Consider the following 14,339-nt stretch of genomic DNA (forward strand, 5'->3'; position numbering starts at 1 on the left):
GTAGTCACTACTTAGTCTTATGCTGTTTCCTTTGTATGTGATGAATTGCTTTTCTCTTGCTGCTTTCAGAACTTGCTCCTTCTCTTCTGTGTTTGATAGTGTGATCAGTATATGTCTCGGAGTGGGTTTATTTGGATTTATTCTATTTGGAGTTCGCTGAGCATTTATGATTTGTGTATTTATGTTGTTTAGAAGATTTGGGAAGTTTTCCCCAACAATTTCTTTGAATACTCTTCCTAGACCTTTACCCTTTTCTTCCCCTTCTGGGACACCAATGAGTCTTATATTTGGACGTTTCATATTATCTATCATATCCCTGAGGTCCATTTCGATTTTTTCAATTTTTTTCCCCATTCTTTCTTTTATGCTTTCATTTTCCATTCTGTCATCTTCCAGGTCACTGATTCGTTGTTCAACTTCCTCTAGTCTTGTGCTATGAGTGTCCAGAATCTTTTTAATTTGGTCAACAGTTTCTTTAATTTCCATAAGATCATCCATTTTTTTATTGAGTCTTGCAATGTCTTCTTTATGCTCTTCTAGGGTCTTCTTGATTTCCTTTATCTCCCGTACTATGGTCTCATTGTTCATCTTTAGTTCTTTGAGTAGCTGCTCTAGGTGCTGTGTCTCTTCTGGTCTTTTGATTTGGGTGCTTGGGCTTGGGTTATCCATATCGTCTGGTTTTTTCATATGCTTTATAATTTTCTGTTGTTTTTGGCCTCGTGGCATTTGCTGAACTTGATAGGGTTCTTTTAGGATTTGTAGACCAATTGAAGTCCTTATCTCTAATTTATCAGATCTACAGCTTCGTGGAGTACACTTTCTCTAACTAACCAGCAGGTGGCATCCACGAGCCACCTGTTCTCCACAAGCCAGTTCTCCCCTGCTTAGCCTTTTTGGTGAGTGGGGGAGTGAGTCTTGTGGGGTCCAATTGGTGTACCAAGCTTGCGTGTGTAGTTGGTGTTGCCTGCCCTGTATATGGGGCGTGTTTCTGGGCAGTCAGGGAGGGGGGGGTGGCTCTAACAATCAAATCTCCCTGGTGATCCTAGAGTTTTAAAGCTGCTGAAATAGTCTAATCCTTCAGTTCAGTCCTGCCACAGTTTGTCTCTGCCACTGACCCACAAGTCCTTGGTATTGGTGTATGGCTCCTGAGACTTGCAAGTGGGCCCCTCTTCCAGGCCGTGCACCCCGGGTCCTCTGTTGAGGGATGACTGTGCTATGTCACAGGTGAGTGCCGTCCCCCCAGGGCAGTTCTGGGCTGCTGGGCTGTGTAGGGAGGCTCCCAGTCTGCTGAAATGATGGCTGAATGGGGCTTTGTTAATTCACACTGCTCTACCTTCCCAACTCTGGGACAATCAGCTGAGGTTGCAGGGAAGGCTAATGTCCACGCCCAGTTTTGTGGTGTGTGCCTGTTATTTGAAGCACTTCTGTCACACTGGGTTGTCTGGGGCAGTTCTGGGCTATGGGGCTGGCGATGGGTAGGAGTGTTTCCTGTCCACCAGGATGATGGCTGTGAGCGGACACCCCCCTTTTCTTGGGAAGTTGTGGTGTTTAGTGAATTTTCTCAGCCACTGGATTATTGCGTTTTGTCTCAGAGCTCTCCTAGTTCTGTTCTTGACTTGACCTGCCCAATTAGCAAGTCTTTGAAGCTTTCTGTATTGGGCTTCTTAGAGTAATTGTTTTAGAAAAAGAAAAAAGGATTAAAAAACAAAACAAAACAAAAAAAAAGGGCCCTCCTCAGAGATCTAATGGGTTATTGAAATGCTAAGAGACAAAGCAACCAGGGCCATTAAGGAAAGGTCCACAGGGCAGAGAGATCAGCTTTTCTTCGGGATTTGCATATGCGCCTCAGGGCCCTTCCCCTTTCTGTGTTCACCAGAACTCCAAAAATCCTCCGCTTTTATTTTGGAGTTTTTCGTGTTGTTTTTTTTCTATGCCTGTCTCCTCTCTGCTGGGCTGGCTGGTCTCAGATTCTCTGGTGTCTGGTCTCAGTCTATAGATTTCGCTGATCTCAGCAGTTCCACGTTTTCATGAGTGTTGTATGAAGTATGCCCAAAGTCAGATTGCTCTGTGGTGTCCAGTCCACGCAGTTCCTGGCTTTCTACCTACTTTCCTGGAGGAGTAACTCACTTCATGTATTTTAGATCCTGTAGGAAGTAAATAGTGGAGTTACAAATCAAAAATACAATAGTATTGGTATTTATATTTACTGTGTGGTCTTTACTGGAAGTCTTAATTTCTTCATATGGTTTCAGTCAATTGTTTAGTGTCCCTTCCTTTCAACCTGCACAATTCTCTTTAGCATTTCTTGTAGGATTGATCTACTGGTGATGAAGTACCTCAGCTTTTGATTATCCAGGAATGTTTTCATCTCCCCCTCATTTTTAACCTCCAGGTGTTTGTGAATTTTCTAAGTCTCTGATGGTTATTGACTTCTAATTGTATTCCATTGTGGTCAGAGAATGTGGTTGGAATAATTTCAGTTTTTCTAAATTTATTGAGGCTTGTTTTATATTCTAGCATATGGTCTATTCTGGAGAAAGTTCCATGATTACAAGAGAAGAATGTGTATCCTGGTGATTTGGGATGTAATGTTCTATGTATGTCTGTTAAATCAAATTCATTTATCAGACTGTTTAGGTTTTCAGTTTCCTTATTGGTCTTCTGTCTGGTTGATCTCTCTATAGGAGAAAGTGATGTGTTGAAGTCTCCCTGAATTATTGTGGAAACATCCCTTGCTTCCTTTAGTTTTGCCAGTGTTTCTCTCATGTATTTTGTGGCACCAAGATTGGGTGCATAAACATTTATGATTGTTATTTCTTCTTGTTGAATTGCCCCTTTTAGTATATGTAGTGGCCTTCTTTGTCTCTCATAACATCCTTGCCTTTAAAGTCTATTTTATCTGAGATTAGTATTGCTACTCCTGCTTTCTTTTGGCTGTAGCTTGCATGAAATAATTTTTCCATCCTTTCACTTTCAATTTCTTTGTGTCCCTGTGTCTACAATGAGTTTCTTGCATGCAACATATTGATGGCTCATATTTTTTTATCCATTTTGCCAATCTGTATCTTTTAATTGGGGAGTTTAATCCATTTACATTCAACATTATTACTGTGAAGGCATTTCATGAATCAGTCACCCTATCCTTTGGTTTATGTTTGTCAGATATATTTTTCCCCTCTCTCTTTCTTATTGTCCTTTAATGAACCAATATTGAATCTCTTTAGTACTGAACTTTTCTCTATATTTCTCCTTTCTTTGTTTCTCTGTCAGTAGGGGTCCCTTTAGTATCTGAAGTAGGGCAGGTCTTTTATTAGCAAAATCTCTCAACATTTGTTTGTGAAAAATTAAAGCTGTCCCTCAAATTTGAAGGAGAGCTTTGCTGGATAAAGTATTCTTGTTTGGAAATTTTTCTCTCTCAGCATTTTAAATATGTCATGCCACTGCCTTCTTGTCTCATGGTGCCCGCTGTATATCACTACTTAGTCTTATGTTGTTTCCTTTGAATGTGGTGAATTGCTTTTCTCTTGCTGTTTTCAGAATTTACTCCTTCTCTTCAGTATTTGTCAGTCTGATCAGAATATGTCTTGGGATGGGTTTGTTTGAATTTATTCTATTTGGAGTTCGCTGGGCATTTATGCTTTGTGTATTTATGTTGTAGAAGGTTTGGGAAGTTTTCCCCAACAATTTCTTTGAATATTCTTTCTAGACCTTTACCCTTCTCTTCCCCTTCTGGGACACCAATGGTCTTATATTTGGGTGTTTTATTTTATCTATCATATCCCTGAGGTCCATTTCGATTTTTTTCTAATTTTTTCCCCATTCTTTCTTTTGTTCTTTCGTTTTTCATTCTGTGGTCCTTGAGGTCGCTGATTCATTGTTCAGCTTCCTCTAGTCTTGTACTATGAGTATCCAGAATCTTTTTTAATTGGTCAGCAATTTCTTTTATTTCCATAAGATCATCTATTTTTTTATTTACTCTTGCATTTTCTTCTCTGTGCTCTTCTAGGATCTTCTTCATGTCCTTTATATCCTGTGCCATGCTCTTTTCCATGTCCTTTATATCCTGTGCCATGCTCTCATTGTTTGTCTTTAGTTCTTTGATTAATTGCTCCAAGTACTGTGCCTCCTCTGATCTTTTGATTTGGGTGTTTGGGTTTGGGTTATCCATATCGTCTGGTTTTTTCATATTTTCTGTTGTTTTTGGCCTTGTCTTAGTTTGCTAATGCTGCCGAATGCAAAACACCAGAGATGGATTGGCTTTTATAAAAAGGGGGTTTATTTGGCTACACAGTTACAGTCTTAAGGCCATGAAGTGTCCAAGGTAACACATCAGTAATCGGGTACCTTCACTGGAGGATGGCCGATGGCGTCCGGAAAACCTCTTTTAGCTGGGAAGGCACGTGGCTGGCGTCTGCTCCAAAGTTCTGGTTTCAAAATGGCTTTCTCCCAGGACGTTCCTCTCTAGCAAGCTTGTTCGTCTTCAAAACGTCACTCACAGCTGTACTCCATTCAGTCTCTTTGAGTCAGCATGTTTTATATGGCTCCACTGATCAAGGCCCACCCTGAATGGGTGGGGTCACACCTCCATGGGAGTATCCCACCAAAGTCAACACCCACAGCTGGGTGGGGCACATTCCAAGCAAATCTAACCAGCACCAAAACGTCTGTCCCACAAGACCACAAAGATAATGGCATTTGGGGGACACAATACATTCAAACTGGCACATTCCACCCCCTGGACCCCAAAGTGACATTATCTTTCCAAATACAAAATATATTCGTTTCATCACAATATCACAAAAACTTAAACCATTTCAGTAACAAAAGTTAAGTACAAAATCCCATCAAAATCAAATATAGGCGTGGTCAATCCTAAGGCATACTTTTCCTTTAGCTTGGATCTGTGGACTTAGAACAAGTTATATGCTTCCAATATACAAAGGAGGGACATTCATAGGATAAACATTTCCATTGCCATAAGGAGAAAGAGTAAGGAAAACAGGGTTAACAGGACCAAAACAGTTCCTAAAACCTGCAGGACAAACTCCATTAGGTTTCAAAGTCTGAGAGTCATTTACAGAATGACATTGCATCCTTGGGGCTTGAGAGAGTGGGAGTCTAACCCTTCCTAAGGGCCTTTCTGGCAGCCCTTTCCTCTCCAAATGTTTAGGTGAGTGCTCCAACATTTCCACACATTGGGGAGACCACCTTCTCGGCCCCACCCTCCTCAAACATCGGGGCAGCTCCCGGATTCCCTTCCATCTCCGGGGCACACGCTCAACCCCTTCAGAACAGTGTGGTGGCAGCCAGGCTCTTCCCAATTCCCTGGAAATGTGCTCCACCCTCTTTGGGACCTGAGGTGGCAAAACTCCTCCAGAGCATCGAGGTGGAAAGCCCTCCCTTGACCTCCAGGGCAAACTCACCCTTTCCATGCGTGTGGGCTGTTCCGCTCTCCCAGCCCGAGACCTCCTGACTCCAGACCTCAACCTCCATGGCTCTGTCTTTGAAGAGATTTTTCCTTTAATTTTTTCCTTGTCTGTCTCCTCCAGTCCAGACCGGCAATGGCTCTGTCTATAAAGATCTCGCAAAAATTCCATTGGCTTTGCATGAAGCACACAGGGGTCAAAGCCATCAGACAATAGGACTCTCCACAAATCCTTTCTGGATAATTCCATCTCCAATCTTGGCTTGTACTGAAATGGTGGCTGGGTTCCATGTTTGGTTACATCCTCACATTGGGCTGTAGCTTCTGGGATTCCACCCCCTGGAAACTCATAATTTTCCAAGCCATCAGCTTCTGGTTTCTTTGAACCCAAGAGTTCAGTTCTAAGTTTATCTCTCTCTGCTCTCATTTTACTATAAGCTGCAAGGAGAAGCCACAGTATATCCTCTACATGTAGTCTGGAGATCTCCTCAGCTAAGTATTCCAGGTTGTCACTTTCAAATTTTTTTTTCCGTCTGACTCTAGGACTCAATTTTGCCAAACTCTCTGCCACTTTAAAACAAGGATCACCTTTCTTCCAGTTTACAACAATATATTCATCATTTCTGTTCAAGGCTTCATCAGAAGTATCTTTAGAGTCCATATTTCCACAAACAGTCTCTTTAAAGCAGTTTTGGCCTTTTCTATCAAGCTCCTCACAACTCTTCCGGAAACTTCCCCTTATCCATTTAAAAAGCTGTTCCAACATGTTTGGTATTTGCAAACTCAACAGCAAAAGCACCCCACTTCTCTGGTACCAAAATCTGTTCTAGTTTGCTAATGCTGCCGAATGCAAAACACCAGAGATGGATTGGCTTTTATAAAAAGGGGGTTTATTTGGCTACACAGTTACAGTCTTAAGGCCATGAAGTGTCCAAGGTAACACATCAGTAATCGGGTACCTTCACTGGAGGATGGCCGATGGCGTCCGGAAAACCTCTTTTAGCTGGGAAGGCACGTGGCTGGCGTCTGCTCCAAAGTTCTGGTTTCAAAATGGCTTTCTCCCAGGACGTTCCTCTCTAGCAAGCTTGTTCGTCTTCAAAACGTCACTCACAGCTGTACTCCATTCAGTCTCTTTGAGTCAGCATGTTTTATATGGCTCCACTGATCAAGGCCCACCCTGAATGGGTGGGGTCACACCTCCATGGGAGTATCCCACCAAAGTCAACACCCATAGCTGGGTGGGGCACATTCCAAGCAAATCTAACCAGCACCAAAACGTCTGTCCCACAAGACCACAAAGATAATGGCATTTGGGGGACACAATACATTCAAACTGGCACAGGCCTCTTGGCATTTGCTTTACTTGATAGGGTTCTTTTAGGATATGTAGGACTATTCACAGAATTATCTATAATTTGTCAGATCTACAGCTTGGTGGCGTACACTTTCTCTAACTAACCAGCAGATGGCATCCACAAGTCACCTATTCCCCTGAAGTCAGTTGTCCCAAAATTTGTCTTTGTGGTGTGTGGGGTTCTGATTCTTGTGGGGTTCAATTGGTGCGCAAAGTTTGGGTATGTTGTTGGTGCTGTCCACCCTGAATGTGGGGTGTGTGTCTGAGCGCTTAGGGAGGAAGGGCAGCTTTAATAATCAAACCTCCTAGGTGTTCCTGGAGATTAAAGGCTGTTGTAAGAGTCTAAACCTGCATTTCAGTCTCGCCACAGATTGTCTCTGCTGCTGACCCACAAGTCCTTGGTATTGGTGTATGGTCCCTGGGATTTCTGAGTGGGTCCCTCTTCCAAGCCCTTCCCTTCTAGGGCCTCTGCTGAGGGAAGGCTGTGCTATGTCACAAGTGTGCACTGTCCCTCAAGGGAAGTTCTGGGCCACCAGGCCATGTAGGGGTGTTCCCAGCCTGCTGTAAGGATGGCTGAATGGGGTGTGTTAATTTCCCCCTTTTCGCACAGCTCCACCTTCCCAGCTCCAGGACAGTTAGCTGTGGGTGCACGAAAGGCTACTGTCCACACCTGATATTGTGGCGTGTGCACGTGCTGCTGGAAACACTTCCTGTCACACTGGATTTTTTGGCACAGCTCTGGGCTGTGGCTCCAGCAGTGGGCAGGAGCATTCCCAGCCTGCCAGGAAGATGGCTGCAAGGGGCGTGGTTATTTTCCCCTTTTGGCTCACCTCTGCCTTCCTCGATCCAAGACAATTAGCAGTGGGTGTGCGAAAGGCTATCTTCCATGCCAGATATTGAGGCGTTTGCACAGCCCGTTCTGCCACGCTTCACTGTGTGGTTCTCGCTGCTGTATCTGCAGCCGCTTTTGAGTTTTTTAAAAAAGAACTAGTCCACCTCCAAATGCCAACCCACGGTTTCCCCACACTGCAGTGTGGCTGCCGGACATTCACCAGGCTTACTCACCCGTTTTAGAATGCAGACTCCCGGTTTCACCAAGTGCACAGTCCGTGTGGATTTAGCAGACCTTTTCCAGCTGGTGCATCGCTGGAGCTGGTGTTCTACGTCACTTTCTGGCTTTTATCTAGTATTTTTCATAGAGGTGTTTTTTTGCCCTGTCTCTCCTAGCCACCATCTTAGGTTCTCCAAGAAGTTTAATATTTCCATAATTTTTCCCAGTCCCTCAAGGGGGATTCGCAAATACATTTTTATTCTGTGCCCAAATTACTCTGGAATGTATCAGGGCTTCACATTAACCTGTATAAGCCAACGATATCTCACTCCCTACTTAAATTTCCATGTAATTATAGTGTTTGAATAAACTGACCATACAAGTTCAGTTATGTAGTATGCTACAGAAAATATAGATTTTGCATCAAATAAACATCTCTTCCTCTCATCTTACACTGAAGTTGAAGTTTTAGAACACCATTCCCTTCATAATCACAGTTATGCATTCATCACCACAATCTGTATGAGGACATTTCCATTTCTTCTGCAGAGAAAGAAGAAGAGAAGAAAAAAGAAAAAAAAAATGATGACTAGAAAAAATAAAATAAGATACAATAAAAAGTTCAGACAACACCACCAATGCCAAGAATCCCATACCTCTCCCATTTATCCCCCTTTTACAGACATTTAGCTTTGGTATATTGCCTTTGTTACAATTAATGGAAGTGTATTACAATGTTACTATTAACTATAGACTCTGGTTTGCATTGACTGTATTTTTTCCCCAATACCATCCCATTTTCAACACCTTGCAAAGCTGACATTCATTTATTCTTCCACATGTAAAAACATTCTTATATTTGTACATGTAATCACAATCATTGACCATTCTAGGTTTCACTAAGTTATACAGTTCCTGTCTTTATCCTCTATCTTTCCTTCTGGTGTCATACCCCCTAACCTTCCTCTTTCAGCCATACTCACAGTCATCTTTGTTCAGTGTACTTACAATATTGTGCTACCATCACACAATATTGTGCTATCCATTTCTGGGTCTATACAATCAGTCTTCGTGAACATTATATACTCCTTCAGCATCAAATGCCCGATCTGTACCCTTTTTCTATCTCTTGATATCTTATTTCTACACTCTTCTCCAAACCTCTCTCTCCTGTCTTTTCCTACCTGTCTGTAGCACTCCCTTTAGAATTTCTTGTAGAGGAAGTGTCCTGTTCACGAACTCTCTCTCAGTGTCTGTTTATCTGTAAATATTTTAAGCTCTCCCTCATTTTTGAAGGACAGTTTTGCCAGACACAGGATTCTTGGTTGGCAGTTTTTCTCTTTCAGTATCTTAACTATGTCATACCACTGCCTTCTCGCCTCCATGGTTTCTGCTGAGAGATCTGCACTTAGTCTTATTGAGCTTCCCTTATACGTAATGGATTGCTTTTCTCTTGCTGCTTTCAGAATTCTCCCTTTGTCTTTGACATCTGAAAATCTGATTGGTAAGTGTCTTAGAGTAGGTCTATTTGGATCAATTTGGTTTGGGGTATGCTGCGCTTCTTGGACTTGTAATTTTATGTCTTTCTTAAGAGTTGGGAAATTTTCATTAATTATTTTCTCTATTATTCTTTCTGCCCTTTTTTCCTTCCCTTCTCCTTCTGGGACACCTGTAACACATATATTCATGTGCTTTATGTTGTCATTCAGTTCCCTGAGACCTTGCTTGTATTTTTCCATTCTTTTCCCTATCTATTCCTTTGTGTGTAGGATTTCAGATGTCCTGTCTTCTAGTTCACTGATCCTTTCTTCTGCCTCTCCAAGTCTGCTGTTGTATGTCTCCATGTGTTTTTCCTCTCTTCTATTGTGCCCTTCATTGCCATAAGTTCATAAGTTTGTGAATTCTTCCTTATGGTCATCTGGTGTCTTCTTTATATCCTTCCTCTCTTTTGTCACATTTTCTTTCAACTCATTGATTTGGTTAGAAGATTTGTTTGAACATCTTTAATTAGTTGTTTCAACTCTTGAATCTCAGTTGAGGTATTAGTTTGTTCTTTGACTGGGCCGTATCTTCATGTTTCCTAGTGTGGCTCATGATTTTTTGCTGTCTAGGCATCTGATTTTGTTGATTAGTTTATTTCGGAGGCTGTTTTCTCTCTTTTTCTAGGATTTTCTTGTTGGTTATCTTTGATCTTTATCTTTTTTGTTGTTGTTGTTGTTTCTCTTGATGGCCGGTTTTCAGATTGGCTCTGACCCCCAGTCTTCCCCCCAAAATCAGGCACCCACCGCGGCCTGCCACAGGGTTGGGAGTAGGCACTGGGCACCCCAGCAAGTTCACGGTGTGTGGTAATACAAATCTGCTGGCTTCCAGTGATGTTCTGCTTTCCCCCAGCCAGCAAGACTTGGGTTTGTTTTAGAGTCCTACTTTAACAGTTGGGTCTTCTATATTTCTCAGCCCAAACGTGGCTGGGTTTCCATATAGGGCATGTAGACCAGCTCCTGTCATCTTAAGAAAGGGTTTGGAGCAGCTTTTTAAAAAGTTTTTCAATTCCTTTGCACTTTCTGGAGTGTCCAGCAGATGGCACTGTTCAGTAACTTAATTGACCTCAGAAACTGCTTTGCCTCTGAGCACAGCTGTGTCTACACAGATGAGCTAAAACAGTGGGATTCCTATGCTCTCACTTTGCCAGCCAAAATCTGGCTCAATGTGGGCCCCAAAATCGTGCAAAGTACTCCCTCAGCTGACCCAGTACACCAGCCTTCCCCTCCAGCAAGGAAATGGCCACCAGCTGCTGCTTCCCTCAAGGGTAGGGGTAGGGCTTTCAGACCCAGGGCTGGAAACACTGTTTCTGTCCATGTTTTATCAGTCTCTTTGTCCCTCACTGACCTGGGCCTTGAGATGTCCTCCCCTGTCCCCCGGGTCTTCAAACGGTGGCAGTATGTCTCACTGCTGTGAGAGGTTTTGTAGTCTGTGTCTGTGGTGGGAGGGGTTCCATGTGCTGATTCTGAGCCTTTCCCACATAAGACTGAGTAAGGGGGAGTGGAGGGGATTGGCTGGTTCAGGATGGAAGATTTCCTACCTGATACTTCTTCTGTTTCTTCAACTTGGCATTTTCAGGGTCCTTCTCCAGTCTATATCCTCTTCCAGAGTTTCAAACAGTTCAGAATTGCCCTTCCTTTATTTTGTTGAATCTCTGGAGAGAAGTTTTTAGTAGCTGTTTACTTCGCCATGTTGATGATGTCCCTTTATCACTTGTAAACACTCAGTTATGCATGTTTTCTAACTCCCATGTCTCTATAATTAAAAACCCTTCTGATGGCATACATTTCATCTGTGATCAATAATCCTCACAAATGCTGATTGCCACTCGTAATTATGCAGCTCTTAGTTAGAACACTGTTGCAGATATTGCTCAGAATATTCACATGTTCTTTGTTCTCTCCCATTACTCCAAATAACTTTACTACTATGTATATTTTTTTCCATCCAAGTAAAGCAAGAATTTACAATCCAAACTGAGATGTAGCTTTGAAGATCCAGCTGAAGTTCAATAACTTCTTTCAGTAGTATAAATACATTTGAAAATAATGCTAAGAAGCATGTGGGTTTTTTTTTTTAATCTTCATTTTATTGAGATATATTCACATACCACGCAGTCATACAAAACAAATCGTACTTTCGATTGTTTACAGTACCATTACATAGTTGTACATTCATCACCTAAATCAATCCCTGACACCTTCTTTAGCACACACACAAAAATAACAAGAATAATAATTAGAGTGAAAAAGAGCAATTGAAGTAAAAAAGAACACTGGGTACCTTTGTCTGTTTGTTTCCTTCCCCTGTTTTTCTACTCATCCATCCATAAACTAGACAAAGTGGAGTGTGGTCCTTATGGCTTTCCCAATCCCATTGTCACCCCTAATAAGCTACATTTTTATACAACTGTCTTTGAGATTCATGGGTTCTGGGTTGTAGTTTGATAGTTTCAGGTATCCACCACCAGCTACCCCAATTCTTTAGAACCTGAAAAGGGTTGTCTAAAGTGTGCATAAGAGTGCCCACCAGAGTGACCTCTCGGCTCCTTTTGGAATCTCTCTGCCACTGAAGCTTATTTCATTTCCTTTCACATCCCCCTTTTGGTCAAGAAGATGTTCTCCATCCCACGATGCTGGGTCTACATTCCTCCCCGGGAGTCATATTCCACGTTGCCAGGGAGATTCACTTCCCTGGGTGTCTGATCCCACGTAGGGGGGAAGGCAGTGATTTCACCTTTCAAGTTGGCTTAGCCAGAGAGAGAGGGCCAGCATGTGGGTTTTAAGTAGCTCTGGGGTATTACATATTAATATGGAAATGGTTATATTTAACAGTTTAAAGGGGTAGAAAGTGGAAAATATAACTGAGCAACTTGAATATTTTGTTTGTCTGACACTTCAGTAATATAGAGTCTAATAAAATTAGTGGAAAAAGAACTCACAAGCATATATTAAAATGTATGACTCGGGGTGTCACTCTGTGCTATGCACTGTCTGAAAATAACTCCATAGTCAGGGGAGCTTCTTTCTAGGGCCTTAATATCTTAGGAAGATCACTCAATTTTAATTAATTAATTTAACATATATTTGTTGAATGCCTATTATGTGCAAAGGTACTGTGAAAGACGCAAGAACATTTGCAATAAAGTGCTTACTATCTAGGAGCTTATAGTCTATCAGTAGAGATATGATTTGTTCACAAATAACTAGTCTATTAGTTTTAAAGAGATTGAAAGAAAACAATTACAGAAGCTTCCTAGCAAACCACAGACACAATCAAGATTGGAACCAGTTGTTACCATTTGTCTCTGCAGCTTTATATTTGCCCAGGAAGAACTGGAGGGCTCACAAGGAGCCTCTTAATGCTTACTCTGTCTCATATCTGTGTTATTGAGAAAAATTGTCACCCAGACTTCAAGCCACTAGAACAGAAAAGGCTAATTGCTTTTATTAATCAATACACATCCATTCTTCTTCTCTGGTCTTCCACATCATTAGCAGAAGGGATTGGCAAATTTAGGTATGGTTTTTCTTGCTCTACGACCTACTTGAATTTAGTAGTCCTATATATTTGTTTTCTTCCTTTCCTATTATTTTGAAACAAAAGGAAAAGAAAAGGATTTCTTAAAGATTTCCTATTTGAGTCATTTTTCTGTATTTACAAAATGAAATGAAAAAAGTACCATTACTTCTACCATCTTAAGCTTATATTATTTCAGAGTACTTTCACATGTATTTTCGCATTTCATATTTACAGAAATTTTGTGAAGTAGGTATCCTCATTTTACAGATGAAGGAACTAAGATAAAAAGATTACATTTTGAGTGATTTTTAAATTCAAGTTTGTTAAAATGTCCTGTTTTAAACTAATGAGAATATTGAAGAATTTGGTAAAATTCCTTTTTACTTACAAGGCTTAACGCATGAACAGGCTGCCATGATAGCATTCTATTTTATGCAAATTAATTCCTTAAGTACAAGGGGGCTTGCATGAAAAGAAAAATGCAACTTAATTGTTGTTTTAATTTTTAAGGGTGCTTTTACCCGTATTGACCCAACTGGAACATTCCAGAAAGATGTGATTGAAAGAATTCCCTGTGGTCGAATAGGAACTGTGGAAGAACTTGCAAATCTTGCTGCTTTCCTTTGCAGTGATTTTGCTTCTTGGATTAATGGAGCAGTAAGCATTATTGCTTTCCTGGAGTTTTGGGGGAGGGGGCGGTTTAAGGCTCAGGGGCATATTGTGGAACCAACCTTGCCAATTCTGAATGTGAATACAATTTAAAATATTTGTTTAGCTGTAAATAATTTCAAAACATTGTGCATATATATGTGTATATGTCTGTGTGTATGGTTTAGCCTATGAAATTAATTTGTTGATAATAGATTTTAAGTATAAATTACCATAGTATACATGTCTTAAAGTTTAAAGATTAGAATTTGAACATGAGGAGATAGTGGACAAGGATTCTGAACAGAAGCTAATCAATTCAGGTTTAATCATTAGTTTTGTCTTTTAAATTTGGGCTTTGATTAAAAGTACTAAAGAGATACTGTATCCAAGTAGGACGGCGAAATGACTAATGGTTCAGAAACTTTTAAAAGGGGGTTTATTTCACACTTTATTTTATCAGGTCATTAGATTTGATGGTGGAGAGGAATCATTTATATCAGGGGAATTCAACAGTCTGAAGAAGGTAATGCCATTTTGTGTATATAATACAATATAGCACCTAGGTTACTAAGCTTTAAAAACATGCAAGAACCACAATAAATAGATTTTTTCCTTTGTGTCAGGTCACCAAGGAGCAGTGGGACACCATAGAAGGACTGATCAGGAAGACAAAAGGCTCTTAGAACCACCTTGGTCTGTATCCATGGTTACAAAAGTATCAGTGAATAGAAATTATCCAAATTGCCTTATAATCTTTTAAGTATTTTCAAGCCTAATAAACTTTAAATTAATCAATA

The 14,339-nt window shown here is 41.0% G+C and overlaps 1 protein-coding gene across 1 annotated transcript in view; it reads left to right on the forward strand.

The window, feature by feature from the left end:
- DECR1 (2,4-dienoyl-CoA reductase 1) overlaps positions 1–14,339 on the forward strand; it is a 64,912-nt gene extending 50,573 nt beyond the window's left edge. The window contains exons 8-10 of the mRNA XM_037802691.1: positions 13,402–13,548; positions 14,003–14,065; positions 14,166–14,339. Of these exons, the coding sequence (XP_037658619.1) occupies positions 13,402–13,548; positions 14,003–14,065; positions 14,166–14,225 (270 nt within the window). The 3' untranslated portion in view covers positions 14,226–14,339. The remainder of the gene's footprint in view (positions 1–13,401; positions 13,549–14,002; positions 14,066–14,165) is intronic.

Source organism: Choloepus didactylus, chromosome 14 (assembly GCF_015220235.1).
Source record: "Choloepus didactylus isolate mChoDid1 chromosome 14, mChoDid1.pri, whole genome shotgun sequence".
NCBI lineage: Eukaryota > Metazoa > Chordata > Mammalia > Pilosa > Megalonychidae > Choloepus > Choloepus didactylus.